Source organism: Ovis canadensis, chromosome 2 (assembly GCF_042477335.2).
Source record: "Ovis canadensis isolate MfBH-ARS-UI-01 breed Bighorn chromosome 2, ARS-UI_OviCan_v2, whole genome shotgun sequence".
Lineage (NCBI taxonomy): Eukaryota > Metazoa > Chordata > Mammalia > Artiodactyla > Bovidae > Ovis > Ovis canadensis.
Genome location: NC_091246.1, coordinates 246,813,737 through 246,840,327, shown reverse-complemented (window position 1 = coordinate 246,840,327; position 26,591 = coordinate 246,813,737). Strand labels below are relative to the sequence as shown.

The window sequence follows — 26,591 nt, the reverse complement described above, 5'->3', positions numbered from 1 at the left end:
ATTTAAAATATAGTGAATATAGTGAATATTCAACATTAAATTAATGCTTTCTGCAGAGAGACAATGAAAAATTTCCCCTCATAAATTTAAAAAACTACTGAGAATTTACCATTTAGCACATTAAGTTATCTTACATGTTGTTATAGTTTCCTGTAGACCAGGGTTTCTTAAACTGGGGGATGCTGGTGTTAAATAACAGATTTGGAAAACAGTCATTCATAGTTCTACAGAACTACTGTCAGCAGTTATGAAAATCCTGAAGTATTTTAATTCTATACCTTGTGAACTTAAGTTATTTAATTTTTGAAAATAAGTCTTTTATTGAAGTATAACACAATCCACAAAAATGCACAAATCTTAATTGTACAGCTTATGAATTTTTACAAAGTAAACATAACCTTGTAACCATATCTCTTTATCTCTTGTGTTGTACTGCTATATGTCTTTGACAAAATTTTCATAGCTCTCCACGCAGAAGATATTGTTTAGCATTCTGTGATCTCCAGAAGTTACACTCTTGATATTTCTGCTTGTTTTGCTTTCATAACTTCACTAACTCCCTTGTTTTTTTTACATTTTTCAAGGAACTCTGAAAGTTTCATTCAAAATATTGTTATTCTTAGTTCATGGTGGGAAAGTTTGGTTTTTGTAGATTAAAAACTGCAAAAAAGTAATAACTTCAAAATTATCGACATCTGATGTTTACGTTAGGGGCTTCCCAGGTGGCGCAGTGGCAAGGAATATTCCTGCCAGTGCAGGAGACACAAGAGACATGGGTTTGATCCCTGGGTCGGGAAGATCCTGTGCAGGAGGAAATGGCAACCCACTCCAGTGTTCTTGTCTGGAAAACTCCATGAATAGATGAGCCTGGTGGTCTACAGTCTGTGGGGTCGCGAAGAGTAAGACAGAACTGAGAGCGCACACACACACACACACACACACACACACAGCGTTTGTGTATTTAATCTTTCTCTCATTCCCAACTGTGGCACATGCTTTGCCCCAGTAACAGGTTGTGTGGAACTTGATTCCTGGGCCCTACATATGATGCAGCTTAGGTTGCTAATCAGAAGGAGCAGATCAGCAGCCAGTGCTAAGTATGTCAGGCCTAGAAATCCTAGACCAAGTTGAGAGGAACTTTAGAGATCATTTTGCCTCAAATGGAGAAACTGAGTCCTGAAAGGTGACATGTCTTGCTCAGGGTCCCAGAGTTGGCACCATAGCTGAGTCTAGAATCCTGATCCTCTATCCCATTTCTAAAACATGCCAAGTCCCTAGTCTCTTCTTAAAGCAGTGTACTCCTCAGGCAGTGAAACTGACTTCTGAAAAAGATAAATTACCTAACACGTTTTTCACCCAGACTTCTTAGTGGGGGTAACCTGATGGCATTGACCTATTTTGGAAAATATCCCTTGGGTTATTTTGGGTGAACGAGGAATGGTGTGGGGATGGTATAAATGCCAGTTGGTGATTGTTTAGAGCCGTTTCGGGAGTACATTCAACTGGAATAACCCTGGCAATAGGGAAAGTGTGGCGTGATGTCCATTCGTGACCCTTCCCTGGGGACCGAGCTGTGTCAGGAGACCCGGCAGTGCCTCTGGAACACAAGCTCTCTACTTGGTGCTCTCCCGGCTCCTGCACCTGGAGATAACAATAGATGTTGCGTGACTTTTTGATTTTGAGGTTTGGTTTCAGGTGGCTGAAGGGAGACAAGTAAATAAAGCTGCCCTTTGGTTTTGTAAGGAATACCCGGCAACAGATACATGTATTTAGTAAGTGTTGATCACAGTGATTGATGGGCCCTGGGGATTTAATGTTTCATGAAACATATCCGTAAGGCCCTAGGCTGTGGAGCTGGCAATTTCTAAGGAGCAATCACCGTTACCCTCCAAAAATCTTGGTTCTTTTGCTATGTTGGATCAGTGAAATGCACAGGAGTCTTGTCAGGGTAAACTGACATCTGCCTACCTGTAAGTTTGTAGGAACAGGTGTCTTCTGAGTCTCCCCTGGCAGTCATCCTTGGCCTGACCTTCAGTGCCGGTCTCCACAGTCCAATCTCCAAACCCCTTCTATCCTTTCTCCCTCTATTCCCAGAGTAGATGCCTTCCTCAGAGGCCAGACTGATTGCTCTATCCCCAGATATCTGCGGCTAGTGGTGCTTTTGAGCATGTTTCCCCTTATTTAGAATGCCTTGTCCTCCCCTTCTGCTTCTTCAAATCCTGCCCAACCTTCAAGGCCCAGCTCACTTCCCATCTTCTCTGCTCAGAACTCATGTGGTACTTCTCCCCACACCATACTATGGCTGATAGAGCCACAGTTTGGCCAGCGGGAGAAGAGAATGGACTGTGGAGCTAGGTTGCCTGTGTGCCCTTAGGCCGAAGACTTTTCTGAATCTAGGTTTCTTCATCTTTAAAAATGGACTAATAATTGCCAGGGTTATTCAGCTTACCTCATAGTTGGACAGGTTAAATGAATCCGTGCCGTTAAAATCTACAGGACAGCGTCTGACACATAAGTTCTCATGAGATACTAGCCATTCCTTTTAGCATGCGTCTAACTGTGGCCTCCCTGTGTTACGGTTTAATCATTTCAGATGTCTGGTTATTGGCCTCTAGTGAAGTCAGAAAGTCCTCTCCTGAAGAAAGGGGCCTGGCATCATACTTCTTGTTGACCCTTTCAGCCCTGCATGTGCACATAATAGTTCCGCAGTGCAGGTCGCTTAAAATGAAACTATGACTGTTTTAAAGAAAATAGACGAAACAGGAGTGAAGAATTGAAGCGATGAGCTTCGTTTCACAGATGGAGTCTCCTTGCGACTCATAGCTCATGCGATTTGGCCCTTTTTCATTGTTGTTGAGTCTGATGAGCTCTTCTGTCACAGTCACCACGAGTGTGAGCGCCATTTAGCAAGGATGACAGCAGCTTGAGGAGCTCGTCTCAGACACTTGTCTTCTTGGCCCAGGGTGGGAGGGAGTCTCAGAGAGTAGATTCCGACCTGTCAGGATGTCTCAAAGCAGGTGGGTCCTGAGCTGGTTGCTGTGAGCATATCTCCTGTCTGAGGAGCATGCGGAGTTCACCAGTGGGCAGGGGACCTTCCCCTTCAGCCACCCTCCCTCTGCTTTCCCCTCTTCCTTTGTTAGCAGCTCAGATACAAGTCACCATCTTCACCTGTCGGAGTTCACAAATGTTTGAGGAGAAGCAAAAGTTACCCTCTGGTGGGAAGGCATGGGGACCCAGGCAGAAGCATTCAAAGGCTGATTGCAGACGGGAGTTGCAGTGGTGGCGGGATGCTCCACCATCCAGCCAGCCCTCAAGGACTTCAGCCAGGGTCTCCCGCAGAGCCCCAGGGGTGCCCCCTCAGTGACGAAGATGCTGCTCTTTTCCTTCTCCTAGGCTGGAACAAGACATTAAAAAGTTAAAGGCCGACCTGCAGGCCAGCAGGCAAGTGGAACAGGAGCTCCGCAGTCAGATCAGCTCTCTCTCAAGCACCGAGCGAGGGATCCGCTCAGAAATGGGCCAGCTCCGGCAGGAGAATGAGCTGCTGCAGAACAAGTACGTGCACCTCGTGGGCCTTCGGCAGAGAGCCAAGCAGCCTCGTATCATTTGTTTTCGGGGATTGGAGTACAAGGTTCATGATGACAAAAGAATCTAGCAGAGGGGTTATTTAAAAATAAAATGTTAAAAGTATTGAGCATGAGATATTAATGTGTTACAAAATCTATAAAAAACATTTAATGTTAACAAAACAGTTTAATAATACTATTTGTCTTCTCTCATTTAATAACTTCTGCTCTTAGTTTAAAATAGTCATTGAGCTTTTGTGACAATTTAAGTAAAATTGACCAGAAGTATTTCTGTCACAATTTGAAGCTCTTACTCCTTTGAGTGAAAGTTTCCAGAGGATTAGACTCTGTCTACTTTGATTTCTGGAACTAAACATGGCATTGAACTTTGATTTTATTTGAAGAGGCAGACCAAAAGCCTGCTTTTCTTTTATGCTTTCCATTAATTCATTCTGGAATTACTTCTGACTCAATGTGCGTCTATCTTTTTTTTTTTTTTAATCTCTAAGCATTGGGTGTCTGGGGTAGTGATTGCTACTGTAGGTGCTGAGCTGTCTGGGCTTTCCCTTGAAAGAGGACTCCTTCCTCATTTTCAGGGAATGTAACTCAAAAGCTAGAGCATTATGGACAAATAGCCTTTCCATTGTTTCTGACCCATGTATGTGTGTGATGGCTCTAACATTGTTGATATAGTGAGAAAAACTCACTATATTGATATAGAAAGCTAGGAGGAGGAGTAGCAAGGCAGAGAATGTGGCTGAAATTTCTGTCTGAAATTAAGCATCCTGTGATTCTAACTACGAGTTCTATTTTGGGATACTGGGAGAAAACACCTCCCAGCTGGGAAGGAAAGGCTGCAGTGGGCTGTGGCATATTGTATTCACGCAAAGAAAGACCTGCCCCTCCCACCCTTCCCCTCTGTTTCAGTGGGGCTGGTTCCGTCTGCTCTTCCTTGATCTCAGACTGAAGTTCTACGAGGCAGTAGAATTAGCTCTCCAGTTATCTTCTCCTCTCTTAGAAACTTGTTTTATCCTGTTTTTTGGATTGCCTTTTGTAGATCACTTGCAGAAGTGAAATGAAAGTCGCTCAGTCATGTCCATCTCTTGTGACTCCATGGACTGTATCCATGGAATTCTCCAGGCCAGAAAACTGAAGTGGGTACCCGTTCCCTCCTCCAGGGTATCTTCCCAACCTAGGTCTCCTGCATTGCAGGCGAATTCTTTACCGTCTGAGCCACCAGAAAAGCCCAGTAAAACAGAGGCTGGGTCCAATTCTGTGTTTTGTAAAGTAGCTTGTTTATTTGTTTTTAGGAATTGTTAAATAATAATGACTGTATTTTCCCTGGGCCCTCTGGGAGTTGACATCTGTGATCTGCTATTCAAATCTCCTGTTTGGCCTTAAAATGATAAAGAGAAGCCATGTCTTTCCAGGGTTTATGGTGAACACTTCTAATTGTAAAACTGTATGACAATCATTTCCATATAGATTACATAATGCTGTGCAAATGAAGCAGAAAGATAAGCAGAATATCAGCCAGTTGGAGAAAAAGCTAAAAGCTGAGCAGGAAGCCCGAAGTTTTGTAGAAAAGCAGTTAATGGAGGAGAAAAAAAGGAAGAAGTTAGAAGAAGCTACTGCTGCCCGGGCTGTTGCATTCGCTGCTGCATCGAGGTAGGTCCATGCCGCCTGCCGGGCTTTCCTTGGACTGAGAATGGGAATTGGATGCCTTGGGCAGGTCTGGAAATACAGTCATGCACGGGTGGATTGCTGTTAAGTACTGTTATGTTAACTGGTTTAAACTCCGTCTATGCAAGCTCAGGCGCTCATGACCGCTTCATCCCTCGTGACCTCCTCTATAAAGCAGGATGAGGGAATTTCTGTGCCCTCCACACCTGGACGGCAAAATGCTGCTCAAAAAGCGGTTCCAGTCACTTTCTGTAAGACTAATAGTTACTACATACTTTGAGAGAGCCTATCTGGACTTTTGTTCCCTGCAGAACTGTCATTACTAAACTGTGTGTTTCTGGAGTTTTTATCTTAAAATGCAAGAAAGATAAAATCTCATTTCCCCAGGCACTGTGTCCTGACTGTTCCTGTCTTTGTTGGACATCAGCAAACTGTCAAATGACCTTAAAGATAGGGAAAGAGTTAAGAGCCTCTTTTTCTCCCTCTCTGTCTCTCTTTAGCTTCTACTTCACTTTTTCACTTTTTCTTCATCTTAATGACTGGTGAAGTTCTTCTGCATAGTGAGGGTCAGTTATGGGTTTACAGATGCAGCATAAGGGTAAATTATTATTTATTTCATTTAAATTTCTATCCCCAAATTTGTGTCTATGTGATATAGTTCTACTTTTTGCTCTTTTGTATTTGGCACGTTAATAGCCTTCTTTTCAGTTCTGGCATTTGCAGAATACTTGGTAAACCATAATTTCATCTTTTAGGAAGTATCAGTGGGATGGAGAAGTCTTTCCCCTGTGTGATCCTGCCTTACCCTGGCAGCCTCTGGACTACAGCTGGCTGAGCTGACTTGGCCCATCAGCATCTTTACCGATTCATAAGACCCGTTACTAACTTGCCTAGAATGTGACGAGTTTTGTTTGTCCATCATTTAAAGATTTGTAAGCATTTCTGAAGCACTTGCATTGCAGGAGATTTTCCTGAACAGTTGTCTGGTGTGGCTTGCGCTCTCCTTAATTCATCTAACAGTTACTGTTTTTTAAAAAAATCCTTTAGGTGGATATGACATTTTCTTAACCATATTGTTTAGTGTCTCTTACGCCTGAGAATCAGTATGTTGGTTTCAGTCTCTGTCCTTAATCTCTTCTGCTTTCAGTTAAGCTTATTGCCTTTGCTCTCTGACCCTTGGATGGTTCTTGTTTGCCATCATTCATGTAGTAAAGTGAAAGTAGCTCAGTTGTGTCTGACTCTTTGCAACCCCATGGACTATACAGTCCATGGAATTCTCCAGGCCAGAATACTGGAATGGGTAGCCTTGCCCTTCTCCAGGGGATCTTCCCAACCCAGGGATCAAACCCAGGTCTCCCACATTGCAGGCAGATTCTTTACCAGTTGAGCCAGTAGGGAAGGCCCTCATTCATGTAGAGGCTGTTTTATTCTTAAATAAATCTCAAACCTTAAAGAGTCTCTCTGGACCTTCCTTTTTGTGGGCAAAGGATACCTACTCCACCAGGCCTAAACAGTTCATCAGCTTTGAACTTGCTGTTATCATCATCTTTTTAAGTTTTTCCTTATTATAGCCCTGAGAAGCAACTCTAATGCTGCTTCCTTCTCTTTCTATTTACTTCAGGCTTGTCAAAATATCATGCCTAAAGAAAGGTGATGTTTGCAGTGTATATAGCTCCTCAAAAGTGAAAATGTTTCTAGCTCACTGCCCTCTGCTGGAGACAGAAGACATCTGGTTCTGTCTTGCTCAGCTTGTGTGCATTGTTCCAGGTCATGTTGCCTGATGGGAAGCTTGGTGGATTGGCAAAGTGGGAAAACCTCAGCTCTCACCTTGTTCTGTGACCGACAAGTTGGCAACCTTGGGACTATGTTCACTTTTTCAGTATTATATCTAAATAGCTTCAGTTTTTTTCTCTGGAAAATGGAGAAGAAGGCAGTATGGGTAAAAGTACTAGCTTAGCATCTGGCTCATCTAAGACTCCCAGTTAGTAATCATTTTAGGTCATTTTTGAATTTATAAAAGTATAGAGAGAATGAGCAGACTGAGCCAAAAGCCGAAATCTGAGTCTGTGAGTACAAGAAAAATATCGGTCTTGAAGTATGATTAAACCTATACTTGTTTGAATTCTTTTTCCTTTCTCTTCTTTTTTAAAAGGGGAGAATGCACCGAAACCTTACGGAATCGGATCAGAGAATTAGAAGCAGAGGGCAAGAAGCTCACAATGGACATGAAGGTTAAAGAAGACCAGATCAGAGAATTAGAGCTGAAAGTTCAGGTAAGGGAGGAACAGCCAACTTCATTGCACTTGAATTCCTCTTAGATTTGTGCTCTGTGCTGCCATGAGGAGATGGTCCCTGCTAATACAAGCCAAACCCCATCGCATTTGAAAATCTCCACGTGACCAGAAGAAGCTATCATCTTGTCCAGCTCATTCAAGCTACATTTAATTTAACTGGATTCTAAGACAAGCCAGAAATATTGATCCCTGACATGTTTTATACCAGAATTTGGTTTACCAGAGATTCATTTCACTTTTTCAGGTTACAGGCCACATTAGTGTGCTATGGAACTGATACACCTCTTCTTAGCCCTAACTCTGTATCAGTTGCCAGGGAATTGATCATTCTGGATGGCTCTGAGCCTCACAGATGGTCAGTCGAGGCATGGAGTGGAGGAAAACTGCCGGTTCTTTGGACAGTGCCAGTTTGGGGATTGTGTATACCTTGACAAAGTATTTGATGTTGGTCTTTAAAGGGACATTTAAAACTAATGTCTTAAGTTGTAAAGTTACAGTAATTTGAGTTATAGGGGACTCATAAAAAATCAGTGGCAGATAGAATAGATGACCCAGAGACAAAGCCTAAAGTGTGCAGAAATGGATGAAACAGTGAGGGTGAATCAGTGAGGGCTGTGGAAGAGCTAGACAACGGGAAAGAAGAAAATTAGACACTCACCTGATAGCACAGAAAAAGAAATGCCAAAGAAAGTCAAAATTCCACAGGCAAAGAAATGCGTTTTGCTTTAAATCACAAAGTGGGGACTTCCCTGGTGGTCCAGAGGTTAAGAATCTGCCTGCCAATGCAGGGAACACAGGTTCGATCCCTGGTCCGGGAAGACCCCACATGTCTTGGGACAACGAATCCCTTGCACCACAGCCACTGATTCCATATGCCCTATAGCCTGAACTCCAAGACAAGAGAAGACACTGCAATAACAGAAGCCCATGCATAGCAGTGAAGACCCAGCACAGCCAAATAAATGAATAGTAAAAAAATTGTTAAAAATAAATAAATAAATAAATCACAAAGTGGAAAAAAAAATTTTTTAAATCACCTGGGGCAGATACAGATATTGCAACAAATGTTATAAATAAGGGATTAATATTCTCAATATGTAAATAGCTTATAAATATTGCCAAGAAAAGCTCAAATATACAGAAGATAGGCAAAGGATATGAATAAATAATTCACGGGAAAAATACAAATGACTGATAACAATGTAAGAATATGTCCTTATCTATCACCAAAGACAGATTAAAATTGGGTATCATTTATAGTCTGTGAAATTAGCAAGCAATTTTTAAACAGTGATAACAGCCTGGGTAAGGGTGCAATGAAATAGGCCTTATATGTTGCTGGTGGAAGGATAATGTTCTGGAAAGACCAGGTATTTTCTAAAAATATTTTCCTCAGATTCCAGCCTAAGGTAAATATTTTTAAATCTCACCGATGATTCATACACAAAGATGTACATCACAGTGGTATATATTAATAAATGCAAAAAAAATTGAAAATAATCGTAATAGTGGAGATTTAATAAATTATGGTACATATACATTTAGGTCCATACCGTTTCTGTCCTTTATTGTTCCCATCTTTGCATGAAATGTTCCCTTGTTGTCTCTAATTTTCTTGAAGAGATCTCTAGTCTTTCCCATTCTATTGTTTTCCTCTATTTCTTTGCATTGTCACTGAGGAAGTCTTTCTTATCTCTCCTTGCTGTTCTTTGAAACTGCATTCAGATGGGTATACCTTTCCTTTTCTCCTTTGCCTTTTGCTTTGCTTCATTTCTCAGCCATTTGTAAGGCCTCCTCAGACAACCATTTTGCCTTTTTGCATTTCTTTTTCTTGGGGATGGTCTTGATCACTGCCTCCTGTACAATGTCACGAAGCTCCATCCATAATTCTTAAGGCATTCCGTCTATCAAATGTAATACCTTGAATCTATTTGTCACTTCCACTGTATAATCGTTCAGTCTGAATTTTGCAATAAGGAGTTCATGATCTGAGCCACAGTCAGCTCCTGGTCTTGTTTCTGCTGACTGTATAGAGCGTCTCCATCTTTGCCTGCAAAGAATATAATCAGTCTGATTTTGGTTTTGGCCATCTGGTGATGTCCATGTGCAGAGTCATCTCTTGTGTTGTTGAAAGAGGATGTTTGCTATGACCAGTGCATTCTCTTGGAAAAACTCTGTTAGTCTTTGCCCTGCTTCATTTTGTACTCCAAGGCCAAACTTCCCTGTTACTCCAGATATTTCGCGACTTCCTACTTTTGCATTCCAGTCACCTGTGATGAAAAGGACATCATTTTTTGGTGTTAGTTCTAGAAGGTCTTTTAGGTCTTCATAGAACCATTCAACTTCAGCTTCTTCAGCGTTAGTGGTTGGGGCATAGACTTGGATTACTGTGATATTGAATGGTTTGCCTTGGAAATGAACAGAGATAATTCTGTCATTTTTGAGACTGTACCTAAATACTGCATTTCAGACTCTTTTGTTGACTATGAGGGCTCCTCCATTTCTTCTAAAGAGTTCTTGCCCACAGTAGTAGATATAATGGTCATCTGAATTAAATTCACCCATTCCGGTCCATTGTAGTGCACTGATTCCTAAAAATGTCAATGTTCATTCTTGCCTCCTCTTTCACTACTTCCAACTTACCTTGATTCATAGACCTAACATTCCAGGTTCCCATGCAATATTGTTCTTTACAGCATCTGACTTTATATCACCAGTCACATCCACAACTGGACATTGTTTTTGCTTTGGCTCTGTCTCTTCATTCTTTCTGGAGTTACTTCTCTGCTCTTCTCCAGTAGCATATTGGGCACCTGGGGAGTTCATCTTTCAGTGTCGTATCTTTTTGCCTTCTCATACTGTTCATGGGGTTCTCAAGGTAAGAATATTGAAGTGGTTTGCCATTCCCTTCTCCAGTGGACCACGTTTGGTCAGAACTCCACCGTGACCCGTTCATCTTGAGTGGCCCTACATGACATGGCTCATAGTTTCATTGAGTTAGACAAGGCTCTGGTCCATGTGGTCAGTTTGGTTAGTTTTCTGTGATTGTGGTTTCCATTCTGTCTGCCCTTTGATGGATAAGGATAAGAGGCTTATGGAAGCTTCCTGATGGGAGAGACTGACTGGTTGGGGTGGGACGGAGCGGGGAGGGGGTGGCGAAGCTGGGTCTTGTTCTGAAGGGTGGGACCATGCTCAGTTCAGTTCAGTTGCTCAGTTGTGTCCAATTCTTTGCGACCCCATGAATCACAGCACGCCAGGCCTCCCTGTTAACCACCATCTCCCAGAGTTCACTCAGACTCATGTCCATCGAGTCTGTGATGCCATCCAGCCATCTCATCCTCGGTCGTCCCCTTCTCCTCCTGCCCCCAGTCCCTCCCAGCATCAGAGTATTTTCCATTGAGTCAACTCTTCGCATGAGGTGGCCAAAGTACTGGAGTTTCAGCTTTAGCATCCTTCCTTCCAAAGAAATCCCAGGGTTGATCTCCTTCAGAATGGACTGGTTGGATCTGCTTGCAGTCCAAGGGACTCTCAAGAGTCTTCTCCAACACCACAGTTCAAAAGCATCAATTCTTCGGCGCCTTCTTCACAGTCCCAACTCTCACATCCATACATGACCACAGGAAAAACCATAGCCTTGACTAGACGGACCTTAGTCGGCAAAGTAATGTCTCTGCTTTTGAATATGCTATCTAGGTTGGTCATAACTTTTCTTCCAAGGAGTAAGTGTCTTTTAATTTCATGGCTGCAGTCACCATCTGCAGTGATTTTGGAGCCCAAAAAACTAAAGTCTGACACTGTTTCCACTGTTTTCCCATCTATTTCCCATGGGAGTGATGGGACCAGATGCCATGATCTTCGTTTTCTGAATGTTGAGCTTTAAGACAACTTTTTTGCTCTCCTCTTTCACTTTCATCAAGAGGCTTTTTAGTTCCTTTTCACTTTCTGCCATAAGGGTGGTGTTATCTACATAGCTGAGGTTATTGATATTTCTCCCGGCACTCTTGATTCCAGCTTGTGTTTCTTCCAGCCCAGTGTTTCTCATGATGTACTCTACATATAAGTTAAATAAGCAGGGTGACAATATACAGCCTTGATGCACTCCTTTTCCTATTTGGAACCAGTCTGTTGTTCCATGTCCAGTTCTAACTGTTGCTTCCTGACCTGCATACAGATTACTCAAGAGGCAGGTCAGGTGGTCTGGTATTCCCATCTCTTTCAGAATTGTCCACAGTTTATTGTGATCCACACAGTCAAAGGCTTTGGCATAGTCGATAAAGCAGAAAGAGATGTTTTTCTGGAACTCTCTTGCTTTTTCCATAATCCAGCGGATGTTGGCAATTTGATCTCTGGTTCCTCTGCCTTTTCTAAAACCAGCTTGAACATCAGGCATTTCACGGTTCACGTATTGCTGAAGCCTGGCTGGGAGAATTTTGAGCATTACTTTACTAGCATGTGAGATGAGTGCAGTTGTGCGGTAGTTTGAGCATTCTTTGGCATTGCCTTTCTTTGGGATTGGAATGAAAACGGACCTTTTCCAGTCCTGTGGCCACTGCTGAGTTTTCCAAATTTTCTGGCATATTGAGTGCAGCACTTTCACAGCATCATCTTTCAGGATTTGAAACAGCTCAACTGGAATTCCATCACCTCCACTAGCTTTGTTCGTAGTGATGCTTTCCAAGGTCCACCTGACTTCACTTTCCAAGATGTCTGGCTCTAGATTAGTGATCACATCATCATGATTATCTTGGTCGTGAAGATCTTTTTTGTACAGTTCTTCCGTGTATTCTTGCCACCTCTTCTTAATATCGTCTGCTTCTGTTAGGTCCAGACCATTTCTGTCCTTTATCGAGCCCATCTTTGCATGAAATGTTCCCTTGGTATCTCTAATTTTCTTGAAGAGATCTCTAGTCTTTCTAATTCTGTTGTTTTCCTCTATTTCTTTGCATTGATCACTGAGGAAGGCTTTCTTATCTCTCCTTGCTATTCTTTGGAACTCTGCATTCAGATGCTTGTATCTTTCCTTTTCTCATTTGCTTTTCACCTCTCTTCTTTTCACAGCTATTTGTAAGGCCTCCCCAGACAGCCATTTTGCTTTTTTGCATTTCTTTTCCATGGGGATGGTCTTGATCCCTGTCTCCTGTACAATGTCATGAACCTCATTCCATAGTTCATCAGGCACTCTATCAGATCTAGGCCCTTAAATCTATTTCTCACTTCCACTGTATAATCATAAGGGATTTGATTTAGGTCATACCTGAATGGTCTAGCGGTTTTCCCTACTTTCTTCAATTTAAGTCTGAATTTGGCAATAAGGAGTTCATGATCTGAGCCACAGTCACCTCCTGGTCTTGTTTTTGCTGACTGTATAGAGCTTCTCCATCTTTGGCTGCATAGAATATAATCAATCTGATTTCAGTGTTGACCATCTGGTGATGTCCATGTGTAGACTCTTCTCTTGTGTTGTTGGGGGAGGGTGTTTGCTATGACCAGTACATTTTCTTGGCAAAACTCTATTAGTCTTTGCCCTGCTTCATTCCGCATTCCAAGGCCAAATTTGCCTGTTACCATGCTCAGTAAATCTTTAATCCAGTTTTTCTGTTGATGGAAGGGGCTGTGTTCCCTCCCTGTTGTTTGGCCTGAGGCCAAACTATGGTAGGGGTAATGGCGGCTTCCTTCGAAAGGACTTGTGCAGGCACTGTTGTATTCAGTGCCCTGACCCTGCAGCAGGCCACTGTCGACCCACACCTCCGCCAGAGACTCCTGGACACCCCCAGGCAAGTCTCAGTTGTTTGTGGATCATAGCAAACTGTGGGAAATTCTTAAAGAGATGGGAATACCAAATCACCTTACCTGTCTCCTGAGAAATCTGTATGCAGGTCAAGAAGCAGCAGTTAGAAGCAGACATTGAACAACAGACTGGTTCCAAATTGGGAAAGGAGTACGTCCGGGCTGGGTATATTGTCACATTTTGCAAAATGCCGGGCTGGGTAAAGCATAAGCTGGAATCAAGATTGCTGGGAGAAATATCAATAACCTCTGATACGCAGATGACACAACCCTTATGGCAGAAAGCATAGAGGAACTGAAGAGCCTTTTGCTTGAAAGAGGAGAATGAAAAAGCTGCCTTAAAACTCAACATTCGAAAAACGAAGATCATGGCATCTGGTCCCAACAGTTCATGGCAAATAGATGGGAAAACAATGGAAACTGTGACAGACTTTATTTTCTTGGGCTCCAAAATCACTGCAGGTGGTGGCTACAGCCATGAAATTAAAAGATCCTTGCTCCTTGGAAGAAAAGCTATGACCAACCTAGATAGCATATTAAGAGGCAGAGACATTACTTTGCCAACAAAGGTCCGTCTAGTCAGAGCTATGGTTTTTCCAGTAATCATGTGATGTGAGAGTTGGACCATAAAGAAAGCTGAGAGCCAAAGAATTGATGCTTGTGAACTGTGGTGTTGGAGAAGGCTCTTTAGAGTCCCTTGAACTGCAAGGAGATCCAACCAGTCCATCCTAAAGGAAATCAGTCCTGAATATTCATTGGAAGGACTGATGCTGAAGCTGAAGCTCCAATACTTTGGCCACCTGATACGAAGAACTAACTCATTGGAAAAGACCATGATGCTAGGAAACATTGAGGCAGGAGAAGGAATGACAGAGATGAGATGGTTGGATGGTATCACTGACTCAATGGACATGAGTTTGAGCAAGCTCCGGGAGTTGGTGATGGACAGGGAAGCCTGGTGTGCTGCAGTCCACGGGGTTGCAAAGAGTCAGACACGACTGAGTGGCTGAACTGAACTGATACATTCAGGAATATTATCTAGTCAATAAAAATTGTATTTTGAAAGAACTGTAGATCATATAAGTTTTTAGAAAATTGTACATTTAGTGTGATTTCAATTATGCTAAAAGATACATAGGCTTAAAAAAGACTAGAAGAAGATATGTCAAATTTTTTGCAGCATTGGGATTTTGGGTGACTTTTATTTTCTTCTTTGAACTGTTAAGTATTTTTTAATTCACTATAATAAGTTTCAGTTTCTCTTAAAATGAAAATATTAAAATATCAGTGTATATGTGTGTGGGTGTGTTCATCTGATGTTTTAAGTGGGTTTATTTTGGAATATACCCAATCAAAATAATTTAAGGTTTTTACAGTTTTTAGTTTTAAGTTGAGAATATAGTTTTGGCTAATTTAACTGGAGCATTATAGCACCATTTGCAACTGGCAGCAGGGTCTTTGTGGTTCTGATTTAGGATTTTAAGAAAGTGTTTTATGTGGAGACAGAGTCCACTGTTACCTCGAAATACCCCAACACAGTCACTGTTTCTGTGTGTGCACATCACTGCGTAAATACATTTTGCACTCCCTCTAAGGGGTAAGGTCTAAACCTATGAAGCAGCATGTTGTGTTCTAGGGGCCAGGTCGGTAATGGTGGGATTTTATTTGTGACTTCAGGCTAATTTGTAGACATCGATGCCAAAACTGTCTTGTAACATTGCTGCTTTGATGATATTGATAGGAGCTTCGGAAGTATAAGGAAAATGAGAAGGATACTGAGGTGTTAATGTCAGCCCTCTCGGCCATGCAAGATAAAACACAGCACCTGGAGAACAGCCTGAGTGCAGAGACAAGAATCAAGCTGGACCTGTTTTCTGCACTGGGGGACGCAAAGCGACAGCTCGAGATTGCCCAAGGTAGGCGAGCAGCAGGCCCAGGTCAGGGAGGCCTGGGGACACACAGAGCAGAGCTTCCTTAGAGCTCTAACCAAGGGCATTTGCGCTTGCAGTTCCAGTCGCTTGATAAGTGCCCATCATGAGCATCTGGGAATCATCACATTAATTCATTTTGCAGACGTATTTTGAGATGAGAACATGTCCAGCAGGGCACACAGGGAAAAGTACGAGTTTCTGTGCTCAAGGGGCTCAGAGTGCTGTAGAAGTGTGTAGAGAACTGCGGGGTCACCAGAAGCTGCCAGTGGAACGGGATGCACGGGCTCTCTGGGAACACCGGCAGGTACTCAGCCGGTCTAGAGTTAGAGAGGGCCATTTCTCAGGGGAACTGATGTCTCCCCTGGGTCTTGAGTGATGAGAAGGGGTTAGCCCAGTGAAGAAACGGTGTAGTGAGCGGAAAGGGAAGAGAGCCGTCTAAAGGGAAGAAGCAGCTTGAGTGAGGCGCTGCTGGCTCTGTTTGACCGGAGCAAAGGTTGCAGATAAGGGCAGGAGGGAGGAGGGCCTGGAGGGCAGGCTCTTCCTCAGCAGATGTTACTGAAACTCGCTGTGTACCAAACACTGTGAGCATCCCCGAGGGGACCGATGGTAACAGGCAGACGTATAACATGGCGGGGTGCAGTGAAGGAAAGAAAGCAGTGGCAAGGGAGCCTGTGCTGGGGTGGAGGGGGCACTGCCAGTTTGACATGGGGGACGTGGAAGAGCCTTTGAGTAGGTGGCGTTTGAGCAGAGACTGGGAGGAGAGAGAGAGGGAGCAGGTAAGTGTCTAGAGGGAACTTGCGTCGTGGCCAGTGGGGCTGCAGCCTGAGTGACGGGGAGAGTTTTTAGGATCAAAAGTAGCAGGAGCCACATTCTGCCAAGCTTTGCCGCCTATGGAAAGGACTTTATTCCAAATGCCTTGGGAAGCTTTGGAAGGCTTGGGAATAGAGACCTGACATGACCTAATGAAAAGAAATTTAGATTTTGTTCCAGAAGTTGATAAGCCACAAATAGATGACTAAAGAAAAGTTTTTTCAAGCAGTTGACTTAGTGGAAGGAAAAGAATATCTCAACAGGTACTTGCAGAGCATTCACACTTGCTCTACGTGAACCATTTACTAGAAGGTGAAAAGGAGACAAGATAAACAAGACATACTCTAGTTGAGGTTCCACTCAGGTAGTGGCACTCAGACTTTTTGGTCTTAGGGACCTCTTTACACTCTTGACACATTATTGACCAGGGGATTTCTGCAGGAACTAATGCCTGTGGTGTTACTGTCTCCAGTCAATAAAGTGTTAAAACTGAGTGTCCCAGGGAGGCGTATTTCAAGTGTGTTTCTACATTCAGTATGTTGTACTTTCATTTTCCATGTTGTTTATGGAAGATTTCACTTAGTTTCATGAGGAAATGCACATGAAGAAGGCAGATAATGTCTTAGTACGAGGGCGAGGATAGCATGGACTCTGTGAGACGTGCCATACCAGGGAAAGCCACGCATAAGGCCTGCCACCACACGGTAGAGGCAGGCGGCTTGAAAGGCCAGAGGAGGGGTCAAGGCAACTTCCTAAGGGAGGGGCTGTTGAATGGACTTTGAAGGGTGAATTCTTTTTTTTTTCATACTTCAAATTTTTTATCTTGTATTGAGATATAGCCAATTAATACCAGTAGTCATGTATGGATGTGAGAGTTGGACTATAAAGAAAGCTGACCACCGAAGAATTGATGCTTTTGAACTGTGATGTTGGAGAAGACTCTTGAGAGTCCCTTGGACTGCAAGGAGATCCAGCCAGTCCATCCTAAAGGAGATCAGTCCTAGGTGTTCATTGGAGGGACTGATGTTGAAGCTGAAACTCCAATACTTTGGCCACCTGATGTGAAGACCTGACGCATTTGAAGAGACCCTGATGCTGGGAAAGATTGGGGGCAGGAGGAGAAGGGGACAACAGAGGATGAGATGGTTGGATAGCTTCATCCACACAGTGGACCTGGGTTTGGGTGGACTCCAGGAGTTGGCGATGGACAGGGAGGCCTGGCGTGCTGAGGTTCATGGGGTCGCAAAGAGTCGGACACAACTGAGCGACTGAACTGAACTGAATGTTGTGGAAGTTTCAGGTGAACAGTGAAGGGACTCAGCCATACATATACATATATCCATTCTCCCCCAAACCCTCCTCCCATCCAGGCTGACACATAAAATTGAGTAGAGCTCCACGTGCTATACAATAGGGCCTCCTTGTTAATTATCCATTTTGAATATAGCAGTAGGTACATGACCTTGAAGGGTGAATTCCGAAAGAAGAGAATGGCAGGGAAGACCATTGTTACCTGAGGGAACAGTGTAAGCGAAGGAAAGAAAGTGCTGAGAACGTCCAAGGGAGCAGTCCAGTGACCTCTAGCTGAGGGATGTGGAAGAAGAGAGTGGATTAGGGGGACCGTGAATGAAACAGTACTAGAGGATGTAACTCCTGGATTTTCAGGAGGGAAGAGGGTGACATGTTTCAACAGGGCTGCTAAAACCTTGGAAGAAGAGCGGGACAGATTTAAGGAACGAGAAGAAAAAGTGAGTTTGCTTTGGGATGCTTTGATCTGAAGTTGCCTCCCAGACACTGAGCTGAAGGTCCTCATCAGTCCGTGGGAATTTGGGGCCCCTTGGGGTTGCGGGGTCAGTGAAGCCATAGGAGAGGCTTGGGATGGCAGCGACGGAGCAGGAAGAGAAGAGGGTTGGGAATCAGACTTAGGAATCTGCGGATTCAAGGAAAGACATTTGAAAAGAAGCTTCCTGGGAATCCTGCTTTAGAGCCAGACTTCTGAGCGCACACTGTATTTTTCTGCCTGCCTGGCTCAGCTCCCTGAGAGGTGGCCACCCTCTCTCTGCCTCCTCCCGTTTGCTTGGAATTACAGACTCGAAAGAGGTTACCTCCTGGAGGGAAGCAGCACCTGGTCTCAGAGTAGCCAAGGGGAGCTTGGCTTCTCAACACGGATTATACTTCCTTGTTGGCCCGGAAATTCCTGTAAAGCCACAGAGAAGCAGAGAGCTGTCTTTGCCAAAGCTCTGGGAATGTTTGTACGTTACTGATTAAAGAAACCAAGCTTAAATCTGCATGGAAAAGAAGATACAGTGGCTTATATATCAGATGCCATTAGGTATTTTATTCATCTGAGGTTTTCTTTGTTCAAAGAGAAGGAGGGTATTTGATGCTCACTTGAAGCTGAGGGGACGTGAAGGAAGCCGGAGGGAGCAGTTCCTGTCTGCGGCTCTTTGCCTCTGCCTTCCCCACTACCTCTCTCTTCTGTCATGCTCGGAATATTCTAATAGGAACCCAACTTTGTAATTTAAATCAAATCCCTGGTTGCCTTTCTCCTGCTTTCTCTATCATTTGATTCATCCTGGTTCCAAAATGGCTTTTATCTCTACTATATCATTTTTTAAAATCTGCCAGCACACTCTCTTACATTTCGAATACATTACCATCTTCTGTAGGACTCAAAATGAGTGCAACTCAAATGCAACCTCTTACTTTTTTCAGCATTTAAATTTCAAAAGGGCTCCTCCTAAGTGTTCTTCCCCTAGTGGACCAAAAGCATGATGGAGATTGTGTGGGCTTTGGAACCAAGTGATCCTGGGTTTAAATCCTGCTCAGCCATTGATAACTGAATGACTTTGGTAGGATGTATACCTTGCAGGGTCTCAGCTCTGCACTGACCCAGACACTAAGGTTTTGGCAAAGACGAAAAAGGGGGAACAGTCTTGGCCCTCACAGAGCTCGTGGGCCAGGGGAGAGGTATGGGGCACTACTGCTGCTGCTGCTAAGTCGCTTCAGTCGTGTCCGACTCTGTGCGACCCCATAGACGGCAGCCCACCAGGCTCCCCCGTCCCTGGGATTCTCCAGGCAAGAACACTGGAGGGGGTTGCCATTTCCTTCTCCAGTGCATGAAAGTGAAAAGTGAAAGTGAAGGCACTTAGTCGTGTCCGACTCTTAGTGACCCCATGGACTGCAGCCCACCAGGCTCCTCCGTCCGTGGGATTTTCCAGGCAAGAGTACTGGAGTGGGGTGCCATTGCCTTCTCCGATGGGGCACTAACCATCGCCCATTTCAACACTCATAGGAGACAGAATGCACACTCTGGAGCCAGACTGCGTCGTGTTCAATCCTAGATCTGTCACTTCACCTCTCCGTGCTCCAGTTTCCTCATCTATAAAATGGATGATGATGATAATTCCCACCTTAGAGGGTTGTTTTGATAAGTAAATGAATTTGTCTGTGCAAGCACTTAGAACAGTGTCTGGCACATATGTGTTAGCTATAGTGATTATTAGCATTATTACAAAGAAGAAAGTGACAGAAAGGGAAGTTATGGTGTGTTGAGAGTCGAGGAGTTGGGGGCTGGGGCGAGGGTCTGATTTAGATGGGAGGAGCAGGGACAGCTTTGTGATACAGTGGAAACAGAAACCTCCGGAGTCAACAACACAGAGCACAGAAGGGAAGCGGCCGTGCGGCAGGCGGGAGCTGGGTGCCTTGCTTGCCCTGACTCAGAGATGCTCTGTCCTCCCAGAGCAGTGTTTCAGCTCGCGAGGCAGAGCCGTAAGTCAAGAGCAGCCCCCTCTTAGGCCACCCTGCTGCTGCCGAGCTCAGCACGTGGCTCCTGGTGCCCGAGCTCTGTGCTTCATCACACCTGCCTAGACACAGTTGCTTTCTACTCGCACACCACGGCCCATGGGCCACGTCTTGCCTGCCAGCTTTTCTTGTACCACTGGTGGGCTGCAGATAGTTTTTACATTTTACTATGGTCTTGAAAAAAGAAGACAGGAACAGTATGTGGCTCACAGTTTTTAAAATATTTACTGGCCCATTACAGGAAAAGTGTCTCCCCTTGCAAACCATCAAAGCTGGAGTTGAACCCACTTGGGATTGATGGGCCCAAAAGGCCACTGTGTTGGGTGAGCCCTTCCTTCTCACTAATGGTGGGTCTTTGATCTTCCAGGACAAATTCTTCAGAAAGACCAGGAAATCAAGGACCTAAAACAGAAGATAGCTGAAGTCATGGCCGTCATGCCCAGCATAGCATACAGCGCTGCCGCCAGCCCCCTGAGCCCTGTCTCCCCCCACTACTCTTCCAAATTCGTGGAGACCAGCCCCTCTGGACTCGACCCCAATGCCTCTGTTTACCAGCCCCTGAAGAAATGAAGGCCAACAGTGTGTTTTGTTCAGCCATTTGGTTATCAGAAGGCATCACAAAGGAGCGTCTCTGGCAGTCAAGATTAAAAAAGTTGATATTGTATTTTGTGGGACTGTATATGTTGTCGTTTTTAAAAAGGGGGGGGGAAGATAACATCCAAGTCTGATTAGAACTGCCCATCAGTTTTTCTTGTAAATTTTTAGAAGACCTCACAGAACTTTGCAGTTTATTTTTCTCGGCCAATACATTAAAACCATTCTTGGATTTCAAGTAGCCAATTTTGCCTTTTATGTATTCTTACAGTTTCCTCTTGAAGAAAAAGAAAAAAAAAGAGTTTTTGCTTCTCAGCCCTTTAATTTTGTTCTTAAATTAGCAAGCAAAACCTGCACATTGGGTTCACATGGGATGATAATGAAAAATTTTAGTTTTTAGTGTGAAAAGGTTCCCATAGCTGCATTGAAGATATTACAGAAAACAAAAATTGATGACCCCTCCAAGGACCAAACAAATTCAAGGAGTATCATTTCAGCCGAGGGGAGAGACTCAGGTGATGAGACCAGCTGTGAGACTGTCACAGGGTTCGTGTCTCAAATGTGTATATTCCCATCGGTGTGTCTACTCCTGGAAACTAGCTAGCAGCAGTCTTGTTCACAGTGCCTTGGGAAAAGACATTCAAGAGGAAACTTGATTTTAAACGATTTCCCCCTTTACCATCATCTGTCTTCTCTCTCTATCAAGCTCACTACGGATCCTGCTGTGAAACTGGTGGGTAGCTGGGCTGTTTGTTACCGCCAAGCCACACCTTCTGTTTCCTTTCATAGAAAGCACCACAGTGTTCTGAACTGGTCTCCAGGCAGGCACCCTGGGAGGGGGAGCTGGGTGGTGGTTGTGTTCGAGAGACTGCAATGCCAGCTAATAAAAGCTGCAGTTCTAGGTTTGGTTTTTGTTTTAATTTCCTTTAACTGTGCTTTCCAGTCTTCGTCATCTTGTGTTTGACGATTTAAAAGAAACTTGACAATTCCTCAGCTCTTGTGCCAAGGAGGGTTTTTTTTTTTTAAAGAGTTTAAAACTCAAAATTCTGCACAAAGATTTCGATTTCAAGTGTGTATTATACATTGGTAGAAAAGTGTTTGCACTGGCAACCTTTGGAAGTGTTTTAAGAATCAGGGTGGGGGTGGAGGGAGGGTCTGGGAGAGGGAGGGGCAAAGCAAAACTGTATTTGGAAACTAGGAAAATTCAGAAACCAAACAGATTGGCTTGGCTTCCTTGCCGTGGATTCTGGAAGCACATAGTTCTACAATTTCCTGTTAATTGGCATGTACGTCTCATTTAAAGCAAATTAAGTAGGACAAGCAAGTCAGCAAAATAGAAGTATTAAAAAGAATCATCCTTTTAATCACAGATCTTATTTTGGGATTAAAAACTTCTAGCTTTAGCCAGGTGTGCATGTTGCTGCCATTTTGCATTTTTGAATCATCTTGTGTAACTGTCACCATGAAAGTGTTACTTGGAATTGTCATAGATTTTTTTCATCTTTGTGCGAAAACATGGAAAATTGTTGCTGACTTTGTGTTGAGGTTTCCCCCATTTTGCTGCCTTTTGGGACACTACTTTGGTTAAATACTTGGTCTTGGCTGCATTCTTATTTTTTTTCCTGTGGGGTTCAAAAGAATAAACATTTTCTTACAGATAAAAACTAGTTTTCTGCCTTTTTAACTTTTCAGGAGGGCACACAAAGTAGATTGTTCTGAATGGGCCTTGGATTGTCACTCTCCTGTCCTCGGTTCTGCGCCCTGACCGTGGCAAGTGTAGTGGGGCTCAGGTGCAGGAAATGGGACGAGTCCACCCCAGCTCTCAGGCGGTTTCCCTTCTAGTCTTACTTAGGATGCATCCATTCTTACCCCCTCACCCTCCCTCTTCCTTCCCTCCTTCTCCCTCCCCGCCTTTTCCTTTCTCTGTGGCATTAGAAACAAAGTTGACTTGTTTTCTGGTACAAAAAGCAAGTTAGGGGTGGAGTCGGAAGGTAGGTAGTTGGTGAGAAACTTTTAAGAGCACGTTGCCTCTCCATGTTCCAGGGTTTTGTTGGCGGCTGTGTGGGGGTTTCCTTTCTGCTGCGCATCCTGAGCTGATCTCCAGGGTAACCACGTCTGTAGTCCTGCCTTGTTTCTAGGGGCTTCGCCTGTTTTCATCCTCTGAGTAGCCAGCTGCCTGCCCCTCTGGGCCGCTCCTTTCCTCTCTTGGCCATTGTTACAATTGACCTTGGCTCCAGTTTTGGAAAATTCTGCTCTTGGCACCTCGGCCCTGGCCCTATGGCTGGACAGCCTTCCTGAGTCTCGGCCACTTAGGCTGCTGCAAACATACCACACTTAACTCCGCGAGCCAGGTTCCCCAGGGGAGACCCCTCCACTTGGCTTTTGCCTTCACCCTCCCTGAAGGAATGTGTCTGCCCACAGCCTCTCACTGTCGTGTTCTTTTCCACCAAGGATATCTCCAGTGGTCTTTGTTATTCTAGGGCCATCATGAAATGGTTCCATGTTAGTACAGTATCATTTGTTACAGGCCAAAAAATAACGTTTGCCATTCTGGATGATGATTTACAGAAAAAGCGGCCTGCATGCCTTTTGATTGGCTGAATAACCTGTCTTTATTGACGTCTCCCAATGTGACATCAGGAAATAGCTGTTGTGTGCCCATTCCCTCTGATCATCTTTCTAAGACCCCCTACAAAACGAGAATGAACAGTTCCTCATGGCTCCCAGCCTAAAAGGAAGGGGATAGTCCTTTCTCCTGCCATCCCAGTTGCCCAGGCTCACATGTTTGTTTCCACAAAGCTGTGGCAAGCCACCTGGAATGCTGAACATTTCTAACAGCTGCTCTCAGATTGCTTCCTGCGAAACTCACATCATCCCAGAGGAAGACAAAACTGGAAACTGGAAACCCACCCCAGAGCCAATTCAATGAAGGCGGAAACTAGGCAACTGTGGCCCACAGCAACTAGACCTGTTTAGGTTAAAGGCCCTTGAGCCCCATAAACACCTGGTTTTCTGTGACTCAGTGGTGGTTGGCGCTGAGCTGGCTTCACAGGCCTGCAGCGTCTCCCTCTCTGAAGCCCTCATCTGCTCTGGGGAGGGCAGTCTGCTCTCAGCTTTGCCACCAGCACAGCCTCTCAGTGGGTGCTGTTCCTTCACCTTTAAGAAGGTCGACTAAACAGCAGCAGCGTTGTTCCTGACTGCCCAGCCGCCCAGAAGAAGACACTGTGGGAATCAGGAAGAAGAGAGCTCCGTGAACTAGCCAGGGCCTCCGACGAGGCCCGGAGCTGGAGCTGCCGCAGGGAGTAGCCGTGAGGCCAGCCTGGCTGGGAATCGGCATCCTGGGCTGACTGGGCACACTGGGGACTCTGTCCCCACAGCCTGACTTCCAAGGGAGCTCCTTAGCACATGGTCTGCACCCAGGGCTTGCAGCGTCAGCACCCGGGAGCTCTGCTCCAGGCCTCCAGTTAAACCCGCACTCGAACGTCTCCAGGTGATTCCGTTGCTTGTGAATTGTTGCCCTACCTGAGCCGGTTTTCCCAACCCAAAGCCTCAACACTGTCCATCCCTGAAAATTCAGAATGAGAACTTAATTGATGAGGGGCAAGCTGGAGAGGAAGAACCCAGAGTGTTACACCTTTCGCTTATTGTGTGTATTACCTTTCCCCGCTCTTCATTAGAATGCAAACTCTGTGAGGGCAGGGATTTTCATCTGTTAACCCTGTAACCCCAGCACCTAAAACAATGAGTGCCACGTAGCGGGTGCTCAATGAATCCTTATTAAATGAATAAAGCTAACTATTGGATGAGACATGTAACCTGAAATATGATGTCTTAACTAAATCAGAACATCTCTGTAATAGTATTTACTGTTAGAATGACAGTATAAACAACTGTTTCTAGGAGAGGGGGAAATTTGAAGTAGCATATTTACTGTGACTTCTTCTATCTCCCTGTCTCTGGTTTTTGCTCAAACCGTGTTTTTCTTGTCAGATTTTCTCTACAAACTCCTTGAATTTTCCAGGTGCCAAGATTTCCTTAACTGCTCGATGCCCTGCAAAGCCACTTCTCTGTCAGGGAAGCCTTGTTGCAGGGAACCTGCTGGGGACCTAGGTGTTTTTTACCCAGATCAAATTTCCCCAGGTGCCAGTTCAGCTACATCTTGAGTCAATGTGTGGCTTTTTCATTTTGACAGTAATCGAATTATGAAGCATTTCTTCCTGGAAGGTATCTGGTTAAAGACGGATCCATCTGCCCAAGGGGACCGCACTTTCCTTGGTCTCCTCCCTTGGGCTTCCCTCGTCTCTGCTTTATTCCTACCTCAGTGTTTCTTTTCATTCCTCTGCTGACGTTTTAGTCTTGCCCTCAGGAAGGGCTTGCTAGAGAGTTCTGGAATCATCCTGCCCTTATACCTCTGATCTTTGTCCTAAGAATCCCAGGTTTAGCATCACACAACATGGTGTGGTCTTTTGAGCTGTGTCCAAGAAGCCAGGATGGGTTTACTCTGGGCAGTGGTCCATTCCGCCCGTTCCCCAGCTCTGCAGCCTCCAGACACCTGAGGGCCGAGAGGGAGATGGGGCTGAGGAGGTGTGTTAACCAAGCACCAGCCCCTTCGGCACGGTCATTGCCTTTTGCCCTCAGAGCCTGGGCCATTTTGACACAGTATCTGGTACCAGGCCTGAATTTATCTAGAACCGTAGTTCTCAAACTTGGACGTTTCATCAGAAGTGCCTAAATGGCTTGTTAAAACAGAGATTGCTGGGCCCCACCCTCAAGAGTTTCTATGCAGAAGAACTGAGGTTTAGGGCCTGAAAATTTTTGTTTCTAACAGGTTACCAGGTGACCCTGGGTCCCAGGACTCCACTTTGAGAACCACTGACTGGAGAGCAGCCAGGGCGGGCCCTGGCGCCCAGCCCTGTGACGCCATCCCTCCAGCTGCCACCAGGGGGCACAAGCGAGCCTAGCGAGAGAGCTTCCCCTCCAAGCCAGCGCCACTGGATAGAAGTTCTGCCCTAAAGATTTCTTTCTTTCTAAATGTAATTTTTGTTATTATGTATAAAGAAGAAGGAATATTGATCTGAAGAGCAGGGGAGGTTCTCCAAGCCTGTCTCTGACAAGCATCAATGGCCTGAGGGGCCAGCTTTTTAAGGCGGTGCATGGCCAGGCTTTCAAGATGTGGAGCTCCGTCTCCATAGGAAGACCTCTGGGGGCCCCGCTCACCCAGCACACTCTTTCAGAATGGTCTGAATCGCTGCCTATTCAGAACCTAAGAGGCACTTAAGATTAGAAGTGACTTTCATTTTCATCTTTATGTGTGTGTGTGAAGTTGCTTCAGTCTTGTCCGACTCTTGGCGACCCATGGACCATAGCCCGCCAGGCTCCTCTGTCCATGGGATTTCCCAGGCAAGAATACTGGAGTGGGTAGCCATTCCCTTCAGGGGAATCTTCCCAACCCAGGGATCGAGCCCGCATCTCATGTCTCCTGCACTGGCAGAGGGGGTTTCTTTACCACGGTCCTGCCTGGGAAGCCTGTCCTTCTTTGTATCTCACTATATATATTCCCAATTTTCCACAATAAACTAATATTACTTTTATAATAAGATGTTTTTTAAAACAGACTTTCAATGGAATTAAAAGCCAAAACAACAACTCAACATTTGAGAATTGAGAGATTTCACACTATCCAGATTTTTGTTTGTTTTTTGTTTTTTTGTTTTTTTCGAAAATCTACAGATCTGGCATCCCGGGGGGCTGGCGTTCCTCTCCAGGCACTGCAGAGTCTGGTGGCAGGGGGTGAGGGTGGTGGGAAACAGGCCTCAGGAGTTCGTCCCTCACTCGTTAGCACCACGGGGGGAGCTCTTTAAAATTCTCATCCCCAGGGCCTGCCCCCAAAGAGCCGGATCTCACCAGGCTGGGAGGAACCTGGGCTTTGTTTTGTTTTAACTCCACAGGGGTTTCTAATGTACAACCAGGGCTGAGAACTAGAGGGTAATGGCTGGGGCCTGGGGCCTCAGACAGGTCTCATGGGCATTTGTGGGTCTGGGGTTGGGCCAGGACCGAAGGGACTTTTACCTGGCCAAACAGCTGTCTGGGGCTTCCCAGGTGGCTCAGTGGTAAAGTCTGCCTGC

General features: G+C 44.8%; 1 protein-coding gene across 1 annotated transcript in view; it reads left to right on the top strand.

The window, feature by feature from the left end:
* Positions 1-22,130, top strand: part of MACO1 (macoilin 1) — a 68,224-nt gene extending 46,094 nt beyond the window's left edge. Inside the window, exons 7-11 of the mRNA XM_069575014.1 lie at positions 3,394-3,552; positions 5,049-5,231; positions 7,399-7,519; positions 15,069-15,243; positions 20,240-22,130. Of these exons, the coding sequence (XP_069431115.1) occupies positions 3,394-3,552; positions 5,049-5,231; positions 7,399-7,519; positions 15,069-15,243; positions 20,240-20,442 (841 nt within the window). The 3' untranslated portion in view covers positions 20,443-22,130. The remainder of the gene's footprint in view (positions 1-3,393; positions 3,553-5,048; positions 5,232-7,398; positions 7,520-15,068; positions 15,244-20,239) is intronic.
* The last annotated feature ends 4,461 nt before the right edge of the window (positions 22,131-26,591 follow it).